The following is a 21,306-nucleotide window of genomic DNA, read 5'->3' as shown; positions in this document are numbered from 1 at the left end:
GTCATTTTAAACGTTCCCAGAAGACAGACGTACACCCTCTTCGCACAGGCTGTCGGTTGTCTGAACAGCAATATTATAGTACAGTTGCTTTATTCCTCCCTTCAATGCAGGCAGAAGAGAGGGGAGTAAAAGAGATTTAGTTTGGGTGCACTGAAGTGACTTTTTCCTGTCAACAACCACAGCCTGCAGGTGTTCAATGAAAGGCTTGGCCTACTTCTCCAGCCGATTAGACAGCGGGATAAATGGGGCACCTTAATCCTAAATGTTTCTCCATTCCATTTACATCTGGATACTAGCCTGCTGAGTCTGTTGTTAAAAAATCTGTTTGGTGTGATATTGGGAGTGTGAAAAGGTATAAAAAGTTTGGCAGTACAGTACAGTACATACAACCTGGCACAGTTTGCCCAGCCAAGCAGTGATAAAGGCAGATATTTCCACTTCGCTGTCTGCAGTCACAGCTTCAGCTTTTCCAGCGTGGGATGTCATCTGGAGAGAACTACCAGGCCGTCGTCGGCTTGCTTAGTAACTCCAGAATATTCTCTGGGATCCAGACGAAGGGAGGACTGGCGTGAGGCCAATCCATATTGCTCCAAAGAAATGGACAGAACTGGCAAGGAGGAGCTGAAATTAATAAAGTATATCATTGCGGCATCCGCATATTGTGAGATCACACGTGGGGATCCACCGGCTCCAAGGCCATGAATGGTGCAGTGAGACCTGATCGCGCTTGCTAGAGGCTCAGCCGCCAGGGCCAGAAGCAGAGGAGACAAGGGACCAACCTGTCCAGGTGCTCCTGACAAGGTGACACACCTGAATCGGTCTGACTGCTGCAACTGGACATTGGTGTATCGTGGCAAACGGATCATATTGAAGAATTTAGAGCCAAGGTTCATCCTTTGCAGAACAGAGATGGAGTAAAACAATCCCACTCAGTCGAAAACGTCTTCTACTCCAACTAGAATGCTACAACTGGGAAGCCAACTTGTTTAGCACTGAATATAACGTTCGAACTCTTCAATCTTGTAGTGTCTGGATTCAAGGACTGAATCCCCACTGGAGACAAACGTGACCCAGATAACTAAAGAATAAAGAATCAGGATTCACCTGGAAGTTTCAGTGTGGAGTGAAAGCTGGTGAAGACTGAGAACTGGAGGTGACAGATAACTGGGTTGAACTCTGAAGTGCCAGGTGACTAATGAAGAAGGAGTGTATTGTCAGAGAGAGTGAAGTGTGGGGTCTCCTCACAGGACTAGGATTGCACTAAATGGGACCAACACCATATAAAAGCCCCGCACACAGAGCTCTGTAAAAACAGAGAAACCACCTAATGATGCATGCAGGACCAATTTAGGACAATGGCCATTGTTAATGAATTGACATAAAAACAATAAAATATTGGTTTCACCTAAAAAGTAGTGACCTGAGCTCCTACCACCACAGGCCCTGCTTAGCCCAGTTAAGATCCCCTCAGCCAGCTGGTCCTGAAGCTCACTGACACTTACTAACCTTCTGACAGTACAACAGAAACAACATTAATAAAAATCAGCCAAAACACAGCACAAACCAAACAACACTACCTTAACACACACACAACACAGACTGGAATGCTACAGGACTGTAAACAGACAACAAACGCCAGCAGAATGTTTGACCAAGCTAAATAACAGCAAAAAGAAACAGACCCTAACGAAGTACAGGCTCAGTGACCACAGCCTGGCCATAGAAACTGGGAGACACAGGCAGACCTGGCTGCCCAGAGAGGACAGGCTGTGCTCCCACTGCCAGCGGGGAGAGAAAGAGACAGAGGTGCACTTCCTACTGCACTGTGACAGATACTCTGGGATTAGAGACACATTTTTCCTCAAATTTACACAGATAATCCCAGAATTCCTACACCTGCCAGAATCACAACAGCTCCCAATCCTACTGGGAGAGGGAGGAGGGCACTCATCTGAACTGGCAGCCCAGTATGTGATCTCCTGTCCCACCCTGAGGAACAGTAAACCTGTCTCTCAATATTGCTCTATGTTTTATTTGATATCTGTAAACATCCAGTAATATTTTTGTTGTAAATGTTCCTGAATGTGTTAATTATTTCTACTTTGGCAATGCTATAATTCATTGGTCTGAATTTGCACTACCCTGACAGCACCCTTCCCTGAGTGGAATCTCACTCCCTCAGACTGCTGTTTACTCACACAGGCCAGCTGGGCCTCATTGTGCAGCTTTTTCAATTAACAGGTGGCTCTCTCTCTGCCTCACACGTGAGTGGAGTGAAAGGTGCTTTTTAATGACCGAACAAAAATTTGGGATGTAATTAGCATGCATTTAGAGCAAGTCACCTCTGTACCATTCCTATGGATTATAGGGCTGGTCATCCGTGTGTTTTCGCCTGGTAGTCTGCCTGCAATGTCTCCAGTCTGCCACCAGAGGGCAGCAAACTGCGCTGGACAGTCCCTGCAGTCTGAGCCACGCTGACGCAGCTCCCACCCTGCCCAGCACACAGGTCGCTGGTCTTCTCCCCTGAGGCCACGCTGGAGGTCCTGCTGCAGACGAGGGGCTCACTGCCCAGAGATGGGCCCTGCCGGGACTCAGCCCCGCGGTGCTCAGCACTTGACGTCACGCAGACCAGCTCTCCTTTGAGTGAAACACACCTGGCCCTCATCACCTGCCAGCAGGCAGAACCAGTCCAGACACTGCAGGGCATAATTGTGGACTTTCTGAACTGAGAAAATGAGATAACGAAGACTGTCTGGGGACCATTTTCAGTTCACCCACTATGTGTACACGTACTGTATGTGACTGCATGTTGGCTATTGCATAGACTTGACTCTCTGCAGTTTCTCTTAATTCACCTGCTGCAGCAATTTCTCCCTAATTCCCTGAAGCTGTGTGCAGTGGGGCTGCTGGTGCAGAATGATCCCTGTGTGTCTCTCAGGTGGGGCTGCTGGTGCAGAATGATCCCTGTGTGTCTCCCAGGTGGAGCTGCTGGTGCAGAATGATCCCTGTGTGTCTCCCAGGTGGGGCTGCTGGTGCAGAATGGCCTCTGTGTGTCTCCCAGGTGGGGCTGCTGGTGCAGAATGGCCCCTGTGTGTCTCCCAGGTTGGGCTGCAGGTGCAGAATGGCCTCTGTGTGTCTCCCAGGTTGGGCTGCTGGTGCAGAATGGCCGCTGTGTGTCTCCCAGGTGGGGCTGCTGGTGCAGAATGGCCACCGTGTGTCTCACCCTCTGAAGCGCAGCCCCTCCTGTATGAAACGTGCGTTGGAACGGAGGGAACTCCGTGTACTTTTTTTTGTCGTCGCTCAGCGGCTCATTGCTCATATTTCCCAGCAGGGGGCGCCGGTGTTCCGCAGCGGCTCGGCGGAGGAGGGGCCGGGGATCCACTGGCCCCCATTCCCGACACAGGGACGCAACATGGCGGAGTAGGAGCTGCGACTGGCTTTCCCGGATACAGCAAGCAGGAATTACAATCACACGCAGAACAGGACAGAAGCCCGCGGCGGCCGGAGACTGGACTCCCGGGGTTGAGGCACCGTTAAGAGCCCCCCAGCTCGCCCCCGTGGTGTACGGCGTGATCCCCGACCCCAGTCGCGCTGGGGTGTGGAGAGAGGGGCTGGGGAGAGAGGAGCGATCCGGGGGAAGAGCAGGGAAGCCAGCCTGAATTTCTGGGGCGAGAGCGGTAAGTTGGGTGTTTCTTTTTAAAAAAACAAACCCCAATATGATCCTGCTCTGTGGTTTGGCTTCTCTCCGGGGACTCGCTGACGCGCAGGGCGAGAGCGGGTTTATGTAACTCCGGTCCTTGCGCGCAGGGAACGCACCCAATTCTGTTGTCTGGAGAATCACATTCCCGGTATTAGCTGGGAGGCAGGGAGGGAGGCTGAGAGAGAGGGAGGGAGGGCCGGAGCTGGGCTCCGCAGCGCGGACACACTGTAACCAGACCGGCGCTGGAGACCTGCGGTGAGCACAGCGGCGCTTTGTTATCGCCGGGGAGGAGGAGGGGGAGTCGATTTGCTAGCAGAGGGATGGAAGCGTGCGTGGGGAGCGTCGCGAGGAGAAAGATGGAAGCGTGCGTGGGGAGGGTCGCGAGCTGTGGGGTCGGGGGGAAGGAAGGGGTTCAGCTCTCTTCTCCCGGACAGTTCTCGCCCCCCGCCCCCCTCTCACTCCCCTGTGGTTCCCGGGCCCGGGCAGGCAGAGTCGGACCCTGATGCCGCCGCAGAGCTCGCAGCAGATGAATATTCTCGCCCGCAACCCGATCTCGATGTCGCGTCGCGCGTGTAGCGATGGCGGTGTTGACACAACACGGCTGGCGGGGCAGAGGCATGCGGGCCGCTGTCTCCCGGCCGGGCCGGGCCGCCAGGCTGCGCGCACCGCTTGCGAGAGCAGGCTGTGTAGCCCTCTGTCCTGTCAGGATTGCTCTTGCGCCTCAGTAGTGACGGGGGCGTGGGCTGTCACCTGGAGTGGAGGGGGTCTTGGGCAGCAGACCCCTGCTGGCCAGTGCGGTGATCCAGCTGCTGTGAGGTGGCCCCGTGCGCCGTCTCTGGGGGTCTGTCCCAGTGCCTGAGGACACAGTGAACCAAGACGGACAGAGCAGCGCAGGGGCTCATCGGCAAGCAACCCCTCAGCGCCGCCCTTCGCTCTCCTGGGCCCCTCTGGTTCTGTCCAGTATCCCTCGCTCGACAGGCATGAGTGGGAGTGGGAGAGCTGCGCTGCTGTGCAGGAAACGCCTCGGGGAATCCCACCTGACTCCTGGCGCTCCACAGCCCCTCTCCTGAGCTGTCGGAGCCCTGTTGACCTTCACCCAGCATCTGAGGAGTTCAGCTCCTCAGCCTCCATCCCACTTGGACAGCTCGTCCCCTCTGCCTGGGCAGTGCTGGGATCTGGTCCGGTCAGCTCGTCCCCTCTGCCTGGGCAGTGCTGGGATCTGGTCTGGACAGCTCGTCCCCTCTGCCTGGGCAGTGCTGGGATCTGGTCCGGTCAGCTCGTCCGCTCTGCACACGGTGCTGGGATCTGGTCCGGTCAGCTCGTCCCCTCTGCATGCAGTGCTGGGATCTGGTCCGGTCAGCTCATCTCAGGACCACAGGAGTTGAAGGATTGCCACCGGCTCTCGGATTTATAAAGCACTGAGAAAGGAGCCGTTCGGCCCATCTGGCCTGTGCAGCAGGATCTCATCCAGCCATTTCTTGAAGGATGTCAGAGAATCATCTCCAGCAGCAGGGTTGGGTAACTTGTTCCAGACTCCCACCACTCTTTGAGTACAGAAGTGCACAAGACTGCTGCCTCTAGTGTAATTTGATCTGTGATTCCATGCAGGGCCTGATGCAGAAGGCTGATGCTTATTCTCAGTGGCCTTACATGCTGGTTTTAATTTAGCAATGGCTGTGTACAGCTGCCCAGCTGCGCAGGGCGTGAGCGCGGCTGTTCTGCAGACCTCCCCAGCTGCGCAGACCTCCTGAAGATTGTGACAGCTGAGCAGTGTGTCTGTGTCTATAAGAGTGCTGGTGTGTTATGACAAAACTTTGCTACTGGTGCCAGACCAGCAATTAGTAATCAGACCTGTAATTAAGGGCTTTGTTGTGTGCAGCAGGAAGTCACAGCACTGAGATGAGCGTGTGCTGATGAGTGTGGAAAATAATGGTGGACTGTGGTATGGAAGCAGGCAGAGCTGACATTCTCGGACCCGGACCCTGTTCTCGAGTGGCACTAGAACGGCGCTGGGGGGAGGGGGCTCTGTTCTGGAGCGGCGCTGGGGGGAGGGGGCTCTGTTCTGGAGCGGCGCTGGGGGCGGGGGGCTCTGTTCTGGAGCGGCGCTGGGGGAGGGGGCTCTGTTCTGGAGCGGCGCTGGGGGCGGGGGGCTCTGTTCTGGAGCGGCGCTGGGGGCGGGGGGCTCTGTTCTGGAGCGGCGCTGGGGCGGGGGGCTCTGTTCTGGAGCGGCGCTGGGGGCGGGGGGCTCTGTTCTGGAGCGGCGCTGGGGGAGGGGGCTCTGTTTTTAAGTTTTAACTTAAGTCACTATTGACTGTGTGAGATAGCAGGTGGTGTAGCCTGCCTGTGTGGCTTGTATTGCAAAAGTGACTTCGTTAAAGGAAGAGTTTCAAAACTCCATCCGACACAGAGCAGAGATCTGTATCTCTGTGTTTCGTCAGAAAGAAAGTATTGCCCAGCCTCCTCCTGGCAGGGCCCCAGTGGGGTATCACTCCTCCTGAGAGGGTATCACTCCTCCTGGTACCCCACTCCTCCTGAGAGGGTATCACTCCTCCTGGCAGTGCCCACAGTGAGGCTCAGAGTGACTCCCCAGTCCTGCAGGGGGTCCCCTCCTGTGTGTGAAATCCTTTGGCTATTGTTCTCTGCAGGTCCTGGTTCACTGTTACTGAGCACCAGGTCACACCTACTGCAGCACACTGAGCAGGAGCAAAGGAGGAACGACTGGTGAGACCAAATAGCTGAACTAGGCAGTGTAGTTTATCCCAGCTTGCTCCAGACCCCCACAACCCTTTGTGTAAAGCACTGCCAGTTCTCAGTTTAAAATTCTCCTCCAAGTACTTTTCAGTTGTTGGAGTTTCACTGCTGGTTCTGAGGACACCCGCAGGATGGACTTCAGTGCCTTTGCGGTCCCCTCTTGGTTTGCTCTGTTCAAGACTAGAAAGGCCCAGTCCTTCAGCCTGGCACTGTGGGACTTGAAGCTCAGGAATGTGTGTGATTGTGGAGGTGCAGTGTCTTTCCGGCAGCAGAGTGACCAGAGCTGTGCTGTGAGCCGCAGGCTCTGTCTCTGGTTAGGATTCTGACACCTGAGGCTTTTTCCTGCTCGAATGTTTTGCCAGCAGTGAAGAAGGGTCACTCACAGTGGACGGTGAGGATGTGGAGGAATGGTCACAGGACTGGACCAGCGCTCTGCCGCAGTGCGGCTGGACTGGGCCCGGAAGTTTGCCCCAAGGCGCTTAACAAAGCGAGTGACCATACATGTTGTGAATACAGAGCAGAAAAGATAATGGAGAAGAGGAACCAAAAACTCTTCTGTAAGGTGAAAAAAAACCTCTAGTGGTCCAAGGTCAACTGGCTGCTCAACCCGGCATGCTAAGATTATACCATTGAAAAACAGTTAATAAATGAATGAGGGTATTAATCCATCCATCATGTCTTCTGTATGGCAGTACTCCATGCAGTTCTCTGTAGACCTGCAGAATCCTCCTAAACGAAAGCTATATCCACGATGCCCCTCTTGGATCCATAGCAGTGACGCAACATCCAACTCAGATGTGCCCAGTCCAGCACCATCCGGACATGTGGGGAGGAGAATAGGATAGTCTGGTCAGAACAGATGTATCTACCTGGCGGGCCAACACAGAGACACACAGTGGCATGTACAGCAGCACCAGCAGCCATGGTTGCAGCAGGCTATGATGTAAAGTGTGAGTAGGCTAGGCTGAAGTAATACCTGTAGGTCTTCAGTCTGGATTTGAATACTGAGATTGACTCGGCATCCCGAACATGGGGTGGGAGACTGTTCCATAAACTAGGGGCCCTGTGGCTAAAGGCTTTACTGCCAACTGTTTTTTTATTAATGCGTGGAATATGAAGAAGACCTGCATTCTGTGATCTAAGCAGGAGACTTGGATGGTAAACATTAAGTTCCATTAGATAGACAGGTGTCTTACCTCTGAGAGCCTTGTAAGTAGAAGGATTTTGAATTCCGCCCTGTACCTGACATGAAGCCAATGGAGAGAGCTAAGTATGGGGGTTATATCGTCGTACTTTCTGCTCCTAGCAACAATTGTATTCTGCATTCTGAATTCGCTGTAAGGTGTTAAGAGTGATGGGTGCTCCCTGATAGTAGGGCATTGCAGTAGTCTAACCTGCTGTATACAAGAGCATGTATTAATTTCTCTATCTCGAGTGGAGAGAAACTGCCTTAGTTTTGCAATATTTCTTAACTGTAAGAAGCATGTTTTTGATACAGTTTTAACATGAGAGTTAAATGAGAGCCTTGTATCTAATATGACGCCAAGGTTATGTTCTGAGTCTTTGAGGCAAATTTTTAAATCCTCTGAGTTAAGTGCTGAAGTTATAGTAGTCCTGTCAGTATTGTTGCCTCAAAACAACAGAACCTCAGTTTTATAAGAGTTGAGTAACAAAAAGTTTTCACACATCCAAGTCTTTACATCATTAATGCAATTAACTACAGTGATAATAGAAGAGTTGTCGTTAGGTGTAAACGAAATGTATATTTGAGTGTCATCAGCATATGAATGAAAGCTAGTACATCATAGATTATTAATGGGCCATATACAATTTCTTGCATTAGGAATGTGTCTTTTCGCATACCCCAGCTTGCTCTCCATGAGACACACAGACAGGGAGAGAGAAGCTGGGGGTCAAAGCGCAGGGTCAGTCATTCATAAGGCACCCCTGGAACAGTTGGGGTGAGGGCCTTGCTCAGGGGCCCAATGGAGTAGGATTCCTCTGCCGGCCGCGGGATTTGAACCGGCAACCTTCCAGCCACAGGCGCAGATCCTGAGCCACAGAGCCACCGCTCCACCCTGTGTAAATAGCACATTTACATATAACATACAACATATTGAACATTATTGAGACAGGCTCACTGTTCCTCAGACTGGGACAGGAGATCACACACTGTATTATTATTATTGAGAGACAGTGTCACTGTTCCTCAGACTGGGACAGGAGATCACACACTGTATTATTATTATTGAGATTATTATTATTCACTCTTGACACTACACTCCATCTTCATTAGTCACCTGGCACTTCAGAGTTCAGCCCAGTACTCAGTCTTCACCAGCTTTCACTCAGTCCTGTTCATTAGCCCAGAGGAATGAGCTGAGTCTGTGTCTGAGTCTCCTTCTGCAGGTCTGGGCTTAAAGCCACGCAACTGGGCCTGAAGTTTGAACCCAGCTTGTATCATTCTCAAAAAGAAATGCACCTCAGACTACATCACAGTTAGACCTGGACTCTGGACTGGACTGGCGGGGGAGGTGTGTGTGTGCAGCTGTGCTCACAGCTGGACTGGCTGGGGGTGTGTGTGTGTGCAGCTGTGCTCACAGCTGGACTGGCGGGGGAGGTGTGTGTGTGTTCAGCTGTGCTCACAGCTGGACTGGCGGGGGAGGTGTGTGTGTGTGCAGCTGTGCTCACAGCTGGACTGGCGGGGGGGTGTGTGTGTGCAGCTGTGCTCACAGCTGGACTGGCGGGAGGTGGTGTGTGTGTGCAGCTGTGCTCACAGCTGGACTGGCGGGGGGGTGTGTGTGTGCAGCTGTGCTCACAGCTGGACTGGCGGGGGAGGTGTGTGTGTGCAGCTGTGCTCACAGCTGGACTGGCGGGAGGTGGTGTGTGTGTGCAGCTGTGCTCACAGCTGGACTGGCGGGGGAGGTGTGTGTGTGCAGCTGTGCTCACAGCTGGACTGGCGGGGGAGGTGTGTGTGTGCAGCTGTGCTCACAGCTGGACTGGCGGGGGAGGTGTGTGTGTGCAGCTGTGCTCACAGCTGGACTGGCGGGGGAGGTGTGTGTGTGTGTGCAGCTGTGCTCACAGCTGGACTGGCGGGGGAGGTGTGTGTGTGTGTTCAGCTGTGCTCACAGCTGGACTGGTGGGGGAGGTGTGTGTGTGCAGCTGTGCTCACAGCTGGACTGGCGGGGGGAGGTGTGTGTGTGCAGCTGTGCTCACAGCTGGACTGGCGGGGGAGGTGTGTGTGTGTGCAGCTGTGCTCACAGCTGGACTGGCGGGGGAGGTGTGTGTGTGCAGCTGTGCTCACAGCTGGACTGGCGGGGGAGGTGTGTGTGTGCAGCTGTGCTCACAGCTGGACTGGCGGGGGGGTGTGTGTGTGTGCAGCTGTGCTCACAGCTGGACTGGTGGGGGAGGTGTCTGTGTGCAGCTGTGCTCACAGCTGGACTGGCGGGGGAGGTGTGTGTGTGCAGCTGTGCTCACAGCTGGACTGGCGGGGGTGAGGTGTGTGTGTGCAGCTGTGCTCACAGCTGGACTGGCGGGGGTGAGGTGTGTGTGTGCAGCTGTGCTCACAGCTGGACTGGCGGGGGGAGGTGTGTGTGTGCAGCTGTGCTCACAGCTGGACTGGCGGGGGGAGGTGTGTGTGTGCAGCTGTGCTCACAGCTGGACTGGCGGGGGGAGGTGTGTGTGTGCAGCTGTGCTCACAGCTGGACTGGCGGGGGAGGTGTGTGTGTGTGTAGCTGTGCTCACAGCTGGACTGGCGGGGGGAGGTGTGTGTGTGTGCAGCTGTGCTCACAGCTGGACTGGCGGGGGGGGTGTGTGTGTGCAGCTGTGCTCACAGCTGGACTGGCGGGGGAGGTGTGTCTGTGTGCAGCTGTGCTCACAGCTGGACTGGCGGGGGAGGTGTGTGTGTGCAGCTGTGCTCAGAGCTGGACTGGCGGGGGAGGTGTGTGTGTGTGCAGCTGTGCTCACAGCTGGACTGGCGGGGGGGTGTGTGTGTGCAGCTGTGCTCACAGCTGGACTGGCGGGGGGAGGTGTGTGTGTGCAGCTGTGCTCACAGCTGGACTGGCTGGGGGGAGGTGTGCAGCTGTGCTCACAGCTGGACTGGCGGGGGTGAGGTGTGCAGCTGTCCTCACAGCTGGACTGGCGGGGGAGGTGTGTGTGTGCAGCTGTGCTCACAGCTGGACTGGCGGGGGTGAGGTGTGCAGCTGTGCTCACAGCTGGACTGGCGGGGGAGGTGTGTGTGTGCAGCTGTGCTCACAGCTGGACTGGCGGGGGGGAGGTGTGTGTGTGTGTGCAGCTGTGCTCACAGCTGGACTGGCGGGGGAGGTGTGTGTGTGCAGCTGTGCTCACAGCTGGACTGGCGGGGGAGGTGTGTGTGTGCAGCTGTGCTCACAGCTGGACTGGCGGGGGAGGTGTGTGTGTGCAGCTGTGCTCACAGCTGGACTGGCGGGGGAGGTGTGTGTGTGTGTGCAGCTGTGCTCACAGCTGGACTGGCGGGGGAGGTGTGTGTGTGTGTTCAGCTGTGCTCACAGCTGGACTGGTGGGGGAGGTGTGTGTGTGCAGCTGTGCTCACAGCTGGACTGGCGGGGGGAGGTGTGTGTGTGCAGCTGTGCTCACAGCTGGACTGGCGGGGGAGGTGTGTGTGTGTGCAGCTGTGCTCACAGCTGGACTGGCGGGGGAGGTGTGTGTGTGCAGCTGTGCTCACAGCTGGACTGGCGGGGGAGGTGTGTGTGTGCAGCTGTGCTCACAGCTGGACTGGCGGGGGGGTGTGTGTGTGTGCAGCTGTGCTCACAGCTGGACTGGTGGGGGAGGTGTCTGTGTGCAGCTGTGCTCACAGCTGGACTGGCGGGGGAGGTGTGTGTGTGCAGCTGTGCTCACAGCTGGACTGGCGGGGGTGAGGTGTGTGTGTGCAGCTGTGCTCACAGCTGGACTGGCGGGGGTGAGGTGTGTGTGTGCAGCTGTGCTCACAGCTGGACTGGCGGGGGGAGGTGTGTGTGTGCAGCTGTGCTCACAGCTGGACTGGCGGGGGGAGGTGTGTGTGTGCAGCTGTGCTCACAGCTGGACTGGCGGGGGGAGGTGTGTGTGTGCAGCTGTGCTCACAGCTGGACTGGCGGGGGAGGTGTGTGTGTGTGTAGCTGTGCTCACAGCTGGACTGGCGGGGGGAGGTGTGTGTGTGTGCAGCTGTGCTCACAGCTGGACTGGCGGGGGGGGTGTGTGTGTGCAGCTGTGCTCACAGCTGGACTGGCGGGGGAGGTGTGTCTGTGTGCAGCTGTGCTCACAGCTGGACTGGCGGGGGAGGTGTGTGTGTGCAGCTGTGCTCAGAGCTGGACTGGCGGGGGAGGTGTGTGTGTGTGCAGCTGTGCTCACAGCTGGACTGGCGGGGGGGTGTGTGTGTGCAGCTGTGCTCACAGCTGGACTGGCGGGGGGAGGTGTGTGTGTGCAGCTGTGCTCACAGCTGGACTGGCTGGGGGGAGGTGTGCAGCTGTGCTCACAGCTGGACTGGCGGGGGTGAGGTGTGCAGCTGTCCTCACAGCTGGACTGGCGGGGGAGGTGTGTGTGTGCAGCTGTGCTCACAGCTGGACTGGCGGGGGTGAGGTGTGCAGCTGTGCTCACAGCTGGACTGGCGGGGGAGGTGTGTGTGTGCAGCTGTGCTCACAGCTGGACTGGCGGGGGGGAGGTGTGTGTGTGTGTGCAGCTGTGCTCACAGCTGGACTGGCGGGGGGGAGGTGTGTGTGTGCAGCTGTGCTCAGAGCTGGACTGGCGGGGGAGGTGTGTGTGTGCAGCTGTGCTCACAGCTGGACTGGCGGGGGAGGTGTGTGTGCAGCTGTGCTCACAGCTGGACTGGCGGGGGAGGTGTGTGTGTGCAGCTGTGCTCACAGCTGGACTGGCGGGGGAGGTGTGTGTGTGTGCAGCTGTGCTCACAGCTGGACTGGCGGGGGAGGTGTGTGTGTGCAGCTGTGCTCACAGCTGGACTGGCGGGAGGTGGTGTGTGTGTGCAGCTGTGCTCACAGCTGGACTGGCGGGAGGTGGTGTGTGTGTGCAGCTGTGCTCACAGCTGGACTGGCGGGGGAGGTGTGTGTGTGCAGCTGTGCTCACAGCTGGACTGGCGGGGGGGAGGTGTGTGTGTGCAGCTGTGCTCACAGCTGGACTGGCGGGGGGGAGGTGTGTGTGTGCAGCTGTGCTCACAGCTGGACTGGCGGGGGAGGTGTGTGTGTGCAGCTGTGCTCACAGCTGGACTGGCGGGGGAGGTGTGTGTGTGCAGCTGTGCTCACAGCTGGACTGGCGGGGGAGGTGTGTGTGTGCAGCTGTGCTCACAGCTGGACTGGCGGGGGAGGTGTGTGTGTGCAGCTGTGCTCACAGCTGGACTGGCGGGGGAGGTGTCTGTGTGCAGCTGTGCTCACAGCTGGACTGGCGGGGGGGAGGTGTGTGTGTGCAGCTGTGCTCACAGCTGGACTGGCGGGGGAGGTGTGTGTGTGCAGCTGTGCTCACAGCTGGACTGGCGGGGGAGGTGTGTGTGTGCAGCTGTGCTCACAGCTGGACTGGCGGGGGAGGTGTGTGTGTGCAGCTGTGCTCACAGCTGGACTGGCGGGGGAGGTGTGTGTGTGTGCAGCTGTGCTCACAGCTGGACTGGCGGGGGAGGTGTGTGTGTGTGTGCAGCTGTGCTCACAGCTGGACTGGCGGGGGGGTGTGTGTGTGCAGCTGTGCTCACAGCTGGACTGGCGGGGGGGTGTGTGTGTGTGCAGCTGTGCTCACAGCTGGACTGGCTGGGGGGGTGTGTGTGTGCAGCTGTGCTCACAGCTGGACTGGCGGGGGGAGGTGTGTGTGTGCAGCTGTGCTCACAGCTGGACTGGCGGGGGGGTGTGTGTGTGTGCAGCTGTGCTCACAGCTGGACTGGCTGGGGGGGTGTGTGTGTGCAGCTGTGCTCAGAGCTGGACTGGCGGGGGAGGTGTCTGTGTGCAGCTGTGCTCACAGCTGGACTGGCGGGGGAGGTGTGTGTGTGTGCAGCTGTGCTCACAGCTGGACTGGCGGGGGAGGTGTGTGTGTGCAGCTGTGCTCACAGCTGGACTGGCGGGGGAGGTGTCTGTGTGCAGCTGTGCTCACAGCTGGACTGGCGGGGGAGGTGTGTGTGTGCAGCTGTGCTCACAGCTGGACTGGCGGGGGAGGTGTCTGTGTGCAGCTGTGCTCACAGCTGGACTGGCGGGGGGGAGGTGTGTGTGTGCAGCTGTGCTCACAGCTGGACTGGCGGGGGAGGTGTGTGTGTGCAGCTGTGCTCACAGCTGGACTGGCGGGGGAGGTGTGTGTGTGCAGCTGTGCTCACAGCTGGACTGGCGGGGGAGGTGTGTGTGTGCAGCTGTGCTCACAGCTGGACTGGCGGGGGAGGTGTGTGTGTGCAGCTGTGCTCAGAGCTGGACTGGCGGGGGGAGGTGTGTGTGTGTGCAGCTGTGCTCACAGCTGGACTGGCGGGGGTGTGTGTGTGTGTGCAGCTGTGCTCACAGCTGGACTGGCTGGGGGTGTGTGTGTGCAGCTGTGCTCACAGCTGGACTGGCGGGGGGGTGTGTGTGTGTGTGCAGCTGTGCTCACAGCTGGACTGGCTGGGGGGGTGTGTGTGTGCAGCTGTGCTCAGAGCTGGACTGGCGGGGGAGGTGTCTGTGTGCAGCTGTGCTCACAGCTGGACTGGCGGGGGAGGTGTGTGTGTGCAGCTGTGCTCACAGCTGGACTGGCGGGGGAGGTGTGTGTGTGCAGCTGTGCTCACAGCTGGACTGGCGGGGGAGGTGTGTGTGTGCAGCTGTGCTCACAGCTGGACTGGCGGGGGGAGGTGTGTGTGTGTGCAGCTGTGCTCACAGCTGGACTGGCGGGGGAGGTGTGTGTGTGCAGCTGTGCTCACAGCTGGACTGGCGGGGGAGGTGTGTGTGCAGCTGTGCTCACAGCTGGACTGGCGGGGGAGGTGTGTGTGTGCAGCTGTGCTCACAGCTGGACTGGCGGGGGAGGTGTGTGTGTGTGCAGCTGTGCTCACAGCTGGACTGGCGGGGGAGGTGTCTGTGTGCAGCTGTGCTCACAGCTGGACTGGCGGGGGAGGTGTGTGTGTGCAGCTGTGCTCACAGCTGGACTGGCGGGGGGAGGTGTGTGTGTGCAGCTGTGCTCACAGCTGGACTGGCGGGGGGAGGTGTGTGTGTGCAGCTGTGCTCACAGCTGGACTGGCTGGGGGGGGGGGTGTGTGCAGCTGTGCTCACAGCTGGACTGGCGGGGGAGGTGTGTGTGTGCAGCTGTGCTCACAGCTGGACTGGCGGGGGGAGGTGTGTGTGTGCAGCTGTGCTCACAGCTGGACTGGCGGGGGGAGGTGTGTGTGTGCAGCTGTGCTCACAGCTGGACTGGCGGGGGAGGTGTGTGTGTGCAGCTGTGCTCACAGCTGGACTGGCGGGGGAGGTGTGTGTGTGTGCAGCTGTGCTCACAGCTGGACTGGCGGGGGTGAGGTGTGTGTGTGCAGCTGTGCTCACAGCTGGACTGGCGGGGGAGGTGTGTGTGTGCAGCTGTGCTCACAGCTGGACTGGCGGGGGGAGGTGTGTGTGTGTAGCTGTGCTCACAGCTGGACTGGCGGGGGGAGGTGTGTGTGTGCAGCTGTGCTCACAGCTGGACTGGCGGGGGGAGGTGTGTGTGTGCAGCTGTGCTCACAGCTGGACTGGCGGGGGGAGGTGTGTGTGTGCAGCTGTGCTCACAGCTGGACTGCCGGGGGGAGGTGTGTGTGTGCAGCTGTGCTCACAGCTGGACTGGCGGGGGGGTGTGTGTGTGTGCAGCTGTGCTCACAGCTGGACTGGCGGGGGAGGTGTGTGTGTGCAGCTGTGCTCACAGCTGGACTGGCGGGGGGTGTGTGTGTGTGCAGCTGTGCTCACAGCTGGACTGGCGGGGGAGGTGTGTGTGTGCAGCTGTGCTCACAGCTGGACTGGCGGGGGGGTGTGTGTGTGTGCAGCTGTGCTCACAGCTGGACTGGCGGGGGAGGTGTGTGTGTGTGTGTGCAGCTGTGCTCAGAGCTGTGTGCAGCTGTGCAGTGTGGTAAGAGGGAGGTGGCTGGTGGTTTTCAGGTCAGGCAGGGCTGTAATTGTGGGTGTGTGTCTGGCCTGGGTGCTGTGTCTGTGGAGAGGCAGCGCTGTTGGAGAGCCGTTCTGCCCACACTGAGGGTGGGGGAGCCCAGTTTACTGACTGCGGCCCCGGACACTGCTGCTGGACCAAGGTCAGTGGCGTTCTGATGGTCAGTGTTGGCCGGCTCAGTGACCTCACTCCTGCTGCCCACATAGAAACACTGAATCAGCTGCTGCCAGTATTCAAAGCAGCTTGTCACACTGGGCCACTGTTCGTCCCACAGAATGAGCTCCGTTTCCGGAACACCTGCAGCACTAAATAAGAACATTGGAGGTTACAAACGAGAGGCCCAGCTCTCCAGCTTAGTACTTAGTACTTAATTGATCTGAAGATGGGGCACAAGGAGACCCTAGGTAGAGTTCCTGGGGTGCTGTCTGTGATGGACTGGTGTCCTGTACTGGGTAAAGCATGACTTTGATCTTGACCGGCGTTTTTTTTGGAAGATGCAGGGTATCAGCTTCATCCACATCTCCTGCTTGTGATAATATTTCATGGCTGTGTGCTTCTTCCTTCTGTGAGAAATGTCCAATGTATTATTGTATATTTGACCTTCCTGTGACTTCTGACCTCATTCACATGCCCAAGCCAAAATCTGCCTTATTCACATTTTTTTTTATAAATGAGAGATCCTGGAGTTATTAATCGCTGGCTCTTTGCGGAGGGCAAGGTGGAGCTGCACGCTGAGAGCACTGGGCTGTTTTTCGCTCCTCCGAGCGAAGTTTACCCTCTATTACTAACCCACCACACTTCACCCTATCCCCTCCCGAATGCGCTCTCGGCCAGCTCCAGTTACTGCAGCAGGAAGACAGTTAATTACAGGAAGCTGTTTGAAGTCCCACAGACTCCAGAGCCCGGCTGTGCCTTGAATGTGCACCCTGTCCTGGCACAGAGCCCTCGTCCCTCAGTCCCTCGGCAGTTTCCGAAGGGTTGTTGGTGAGCCCTTCGTCATTGCTCTCCCCTCTGGGCCAGTCCTGTAGGAGGTGCAGTCCTTCAGATCATACCTGATGTCCAGACTGCTTGCACATTAAAGGCCCTGTGTGTTAATCGTGGTGTCCTGGCCAAGCCCCTCTCTGACCTCAGCAGCTTCTCTCTGCTGCTCTGATCTGTGTGTAGTGGGGCAGCACGTCAGAGGTGACGTTTGACGTATGTGGGGCACTCAGGTGTCCTTCAGGATCCTTTGGGGTACAGGAGGAAAAACAGTCAAGTACAAGGGCTTACACCTTATCTGAACCCAGTTATACAGCCTGGGATCTCGCTGGAGAGCGTCCTCTAAGTGTGCTGGCGAGGGGTGTGTGTGTGGAGCTGTGCGGATCAGCCTTCAGGGAGCAGTGTGGAAGAGGTTGTCTCCGGTGTGTCTGGTGGACTGTTGAAGGGACTGGGGCCGAGGATGTCTGGAAACAGCCAGCCATCCCCTGCAGATCCCAGCTGGCAGCCCACTGGAGCTCAGCAGCTGTGGGCCTGGCCACAATCTGGATGGGAGACTCCTGGAAAAGCTAAGATTCCTGATGGAAGAGGTGTTAGAGGGATCAGTAGGGGGTCTGTTCCTCAGGCAGTGACAGATCACATACTGGGCTGCCAGTTCAACTGAGTTCCCTCCTCCCTCTCCCAGTAGGATTGGGAGCTTTTGTGATTCTGGCAGGTGTGGGAATTCTGGGATTTGTAAGATTTGTAAATTTAGGGAAGAATGTGTACCTGTCACAGTGCAGTAGGAAGTGCACCTCTGTCTCTATTTCTCCCCGCTGGCAGTGGGAGCACAGCCTGTCCTCTCTGGGCAGCCAGGTCTGCCTGTGTCGCCCAGTTTCTATGGCCAGGCTGTGGTCACTCAGCCTGTACTTCATCAGGGTCTGTTTCTTTTTGTTGTTTCTTATCTTGGTAAATATGTGGCTAGTGTGTATTGTCTGTTTAGGGTTCTGTAGCATTCCAGTTTATGTTGTGTTTGTGTGTGTGTGTGTCCCAGTGTGTGAGATATTGCTGTTTGATCTGTGCTGTGATGTGCTTGAGTCTCAGTTGTGGTGCTCTAGCAGTGCTGTCCTGAGGCTGGCTGGTGTCGGTGTGGCCCAGGTCAGTGAGCCTCAGGACCAGCTGGCTCAGGGGGCTCTGTTTTGGGCTCAGCTCTTGGCTCAGCAGGGCTTTGTGGTGGTAGGAATTTTGGTCACTGTTTTCTAGGTGTAGCCAATAATTTAATACTCTTTTCTGTATGTTTATCAATAGTGGGGACTGGCCTAATTCGGCCCTGCACCCGTTGTTAGGAGTTTTTCTCTGCACACGGAGGATGTTTCTACAGATCTCCATGTGCAGAGTTTCTGTGGGGTGTTTGTCCCATTGAGTGTACGCCGGGTCTCTTCACAGAGCCGGGTCGATCTCTCTCCTGAGTGGAGCCCTGTCGATCTCTCTCCTGAGCAGTGACAGTTCATCCTCCTCGCTGTGCTTCAGAAGGGTGGAGTCGCCTCTCGTTCTCATCATCCAGTGGTGAAGAGGCGGTGGGTGCAGAGTGCAGCTCTGATGGCTGAGGGTCTGTTCTGTGTGCGCAGGGGACGCAGGGGACGCAGGGGACGCCCTGGACTGCGGGTGAGAGGCTGATGCCCGTGTCGCCACCATCTACCCTGAGGCCCTGAACACCGTGAGTGAGCACTGCAGGGCAGCGAGCTCGTCCAGCCCAGGGGTTACCTGCTGCAGGCTCTCTGGGTCAGTGGGGTGTGTGTGTGTGGGGGTGCTGGGTCAGTGGGGTGTGTGTGTGTGTGGTAGGGGGTGCTGGGTCAGTGGGGTGTGTGTGTGTGTGGGGGGGTGCTGGGTCAGTGGGGTGTGTGTGTGTGGTAGGGGGTGCTGGGTCAGTGGGGTGTGTGTGTGTGTGGGGGTGCTGGGTCAGTGGGGTGTGTGTGAGTGGGGGTGCTGGGTCAGTGGGGTGTGTGTGTGTGTGGGGGTGCTGGGTCAGTGGGGTGTGTGTGTGTGGGGGTGCTGGGTCAGTGGGGTGTGTGTGTGTGGGGGTGCTGGGTCAGTGGTGTGTGTGTGTGGGGGTGCTGGGTCAGTGGGGTGTGTGTGTGTGGGGGTGCTGGGTCAGTGGGGTGTGTGTGTGTGTGGGGGTGCTGGGTCAGTGGGGTGTGTGTGTGTGGGGGTGCTGGGTCAGTGGGGTGTGTGTGTGTGGTAGGGGGTGCTGGGTCAGTGGGGTGTGTGTGTGTGTGGGGGTGCTGGGTCAGTGGGGTGTGTGTGAGTGGGGGTGCTGGGTCAGTGGGGTGTGTGTGTGTGTGGGGGTGCTGGGTCAGTGGGGTGTGTGTGTGTGGGGGTGCTGGGTCAGTGGTGTGTGTGTGTGGGGGTGCTGGGTCAGTGGTGTGTGTGTGTGGGGGTGCTGGGTCAGTGGGGTGTGTGTGTGTGGGGGTGCTGGGTCAGTGGGGTGTGTGTGTGTGGGGGTGCTGGGTCAGTGGGGTGTGTGTGTGTGGTAGGGGGTGCTGGGTCAGTGGGGTGTGTGTGTGGTAGGGGGTGCTGGGTCAGTGGGGTGTGTGTGTGTGTGGGGGTGCTGGGTCAGTGGGGTGTGTGTGTGTGGGGGTGCTGGGTCAGTGGTGTGTGTGTGTGGGGGTGCTGGGTCAGTGGGGTGTGTGTGTGGGGGGGTGCTGGGTCAGTGGGGTGTGTGTGTGTGTGGTAGGGGGTGCTGGGTCAGTGGGGTGTGTGTGTGTGTGGGGGTGCTGGGTCAGTGGTGTGTGTGTGTGGGGGTGCTGGGTCAGTGGGGTGTGTGTGTGTGTGGGGGTGCTGGGTCAGTGGGGTGTGTGTGTGTGTGTGGGGGTGCTGGGTCAGTGGGGTGTGTGTGTGTGAGTGGGGGTGCTGGGTCAGTGGGGTGTGTGTGTGTGTGGGGGTGCTGGGTCAGTGGGGTGTGTGTGTGTGGGGGTGCTGGGTCAGTGGGGTGTGTGTGTGTGTGGGGGTGCTGGGTCAGTGGGGTGTGTGTGTGTGGGGGGGTGCTGGGTCAGTGGGGTGTGTGTGTGTGGTAGGGGGTGCTGGGTCAGTGGGGTGTGTGTGTGTGTGGGGGGGTGCTGGGTCAGTGGGGTGTGTGTGTGTGTGTGGGGGTGCTGGGTCAGTGGGGTGTGTGTGTGTGGGGGTGCTGGGTCAGTGGGGTGTGTGTGTGTGGTAGGGGGTGCTGGGTCAGTGGGGTGTGTGTGTGTGGGGGTGCTGGGTCAGTGGGGTGTGTGTGTGTGTGGGGGGGTGCTGGGTCAGTGGGGTGTGTGTGTGTGGTAGGGGGTGCTGGGTCAGTGGGGTGTGTGTGTGTGTGGGGGGGTGCTGGGTCAGTGGGGTGTGTGTGTGTGTGTGGGGGTGCTGGGTCAGTGGGGTGTGTGTGTGTGGGGGTGCTGGGTCAGTGGGGTGTGTGTGTGTGGTAGGGGGTGCTGGGTCAGTGGGGTGTGTGTGTGTGGGGGTGCTGGGTCAGTGGGGTGTGTGTGGTAGGGGGTGCTGGGTCAGTGGGGTGTGTGGGGGGGGGTGCCTAGTTAGTGGGGTGTGGGGGCGCTGAGTTAAGAGTGTTTTGCTGTGCTGGACTTTGACAAGAGTCCTGTCTGCTGTGCTCTCAGTCTGGAGAGCAACACTGCCATCTGCTGGCCAAGTACTGCTCTGTGGCCTTCATTTTATCCGAGCCTGTTCTGTCCTGAAAGAACCTTTGTTCTGAGCTGCAGGGTAGTTTGTCTTGCCGTGGTGTTCCTCTGTGACGTCGCTGTGTTCCACCTGCTGCCCCGGGAGAGGTAGGAGGCAGTGGCAGGGACTCCTCACACCAGCTGTGATGGCAGCACTGTGTGCTCAGAGCTGCAGTTTACAATGCTGGGTGTCCCGCCTGGGTCAGACAAGTGGACCAAGGTGCTCTTTCAGCTCTAGAACGGGCTCGGGCGTTAGCTGACTGACTGGGGTTCCCCACCTAGTGCCATTGTGAGCTGGGAAACCCTCTGGTGAGCCCCGTGGTTCCTCCAGTTGAGATCTCTGTGGTCTGAGCTGAGGAGAGGGCCGCAGGGTGAGTCTGATAGGAGAGTCAGAATCGCTGCAGAGCTTTCACACATGAAGCAGTTCTTTCTCACGAGTGAAACAGGTGGGTGAAAAGTATAATCTAGTTTGAAATGAAATGTTATAATATAAAAACCAGTAAGTAGCCATATGTTCAGTGCTTTTCAGATGAATCTCCCTTTCCCTCTGCTTCTGTCCCTGCTGCCTGTATTTCTCTAGCAGTGAAGCTGCCTGTCAGGTTCATTCAGACAGCTGTATTCCTCGCAGTGCTGCCCGTGCAGTGGGAATAGGTGAAAATTATTATTATTTCTTTACTGATGGACGGTCTTGCTCTCTGTGTTCCAGGGCAGTATGGGTGTGTGGGTGCAGCTCCTGTTCCTCAGTGTGGCCTTTGTGGCCCTCAGCGCACCCCAGAAATCTGAAACGGAAGTCCCCATAGGTGAGAGCACACGGCACACCTGGGCCACACAGCTGGCACCTGCCCCACCTGCCCCACACAGCTGGCACCTGCCCCACCTGCCCCACACAGCTGGCACCTGCCCCACACAGCTGGCACCTGCCCCACCTGCCCCACACAGCTGGCACCTGCCCCACACAGCTGGCACCTGCCCCACACAGCTGGCACCTGCCCCACCTGGGCCACACAGCTGGCACCTGCCCCACCTGCCCCACACAGCTGGGACCTGCCCCACCTGGCCCACACAGCTGGCACCTGCCCCAGACAGCTGGGACCTGCCCCAGCTGCCCCACACAGC

General features: G+C 57.8%; 1 protein-coding gene across 8 annotated transcripts in view; it reads left to right on the top strand.

Annotated features, from left to right (window-relative positions):
- Positions 1-3,369: 3,369 nt before the first annotated feature.
- ptpra (protein tyrosine phosphatase receptor type A) overlaps positions 3,370-21,306 on the top strand; it is a 35,294-nt gene continuing 17,357 nt past the window's right edge. For 2 of the 8 annotated variants that reach the window (XR_015936149.1, XM_088630792.1), the window contains exons 1-3: positions 3,370-3,677; positions 18,115-18,268; positions 20,897-20,990. Coding sequence is in view for 7 of the 8 variants with exons in the window: in XM_088630792.1 (XP_088486918.1) it covers positions 20,903-20,990 (88 nt within the window). In the remaining variant the exon portion in view is untranslated. Of the gene's footprint in view, positions 3,687-18,114; positions 18,269-20,896; positions 20,991-21,306 lie in introns of all 8 variants that reach the window. The other 6 variants (XM_088630798.1, XM_088630797.1, XM_088630793.1 and 3 more) reach the window with 6 other exon arrangements.

This window comes from Lepisosteus platostomus, chromosome 4, assembly GCF_059453375.1.
Source record: "Lepisosteus platostomus isolate fLepPlt1 chromosome 4, fLepPlt1.hap1, whole genome shotgun sequence".
Classification (NCBI taxonomy): domain Eukaryota; kingdom Metazoa; phylum Chordata; class Actinopteri; order Semionotiformes; family Lepisosteidae; genus Lepisosteus; species Lepisosteus platostomus.
Note: the sequence above shows the minus strand (reverse complement) of the source record. Positions and strands in the feature narration are given on the sequence as shown.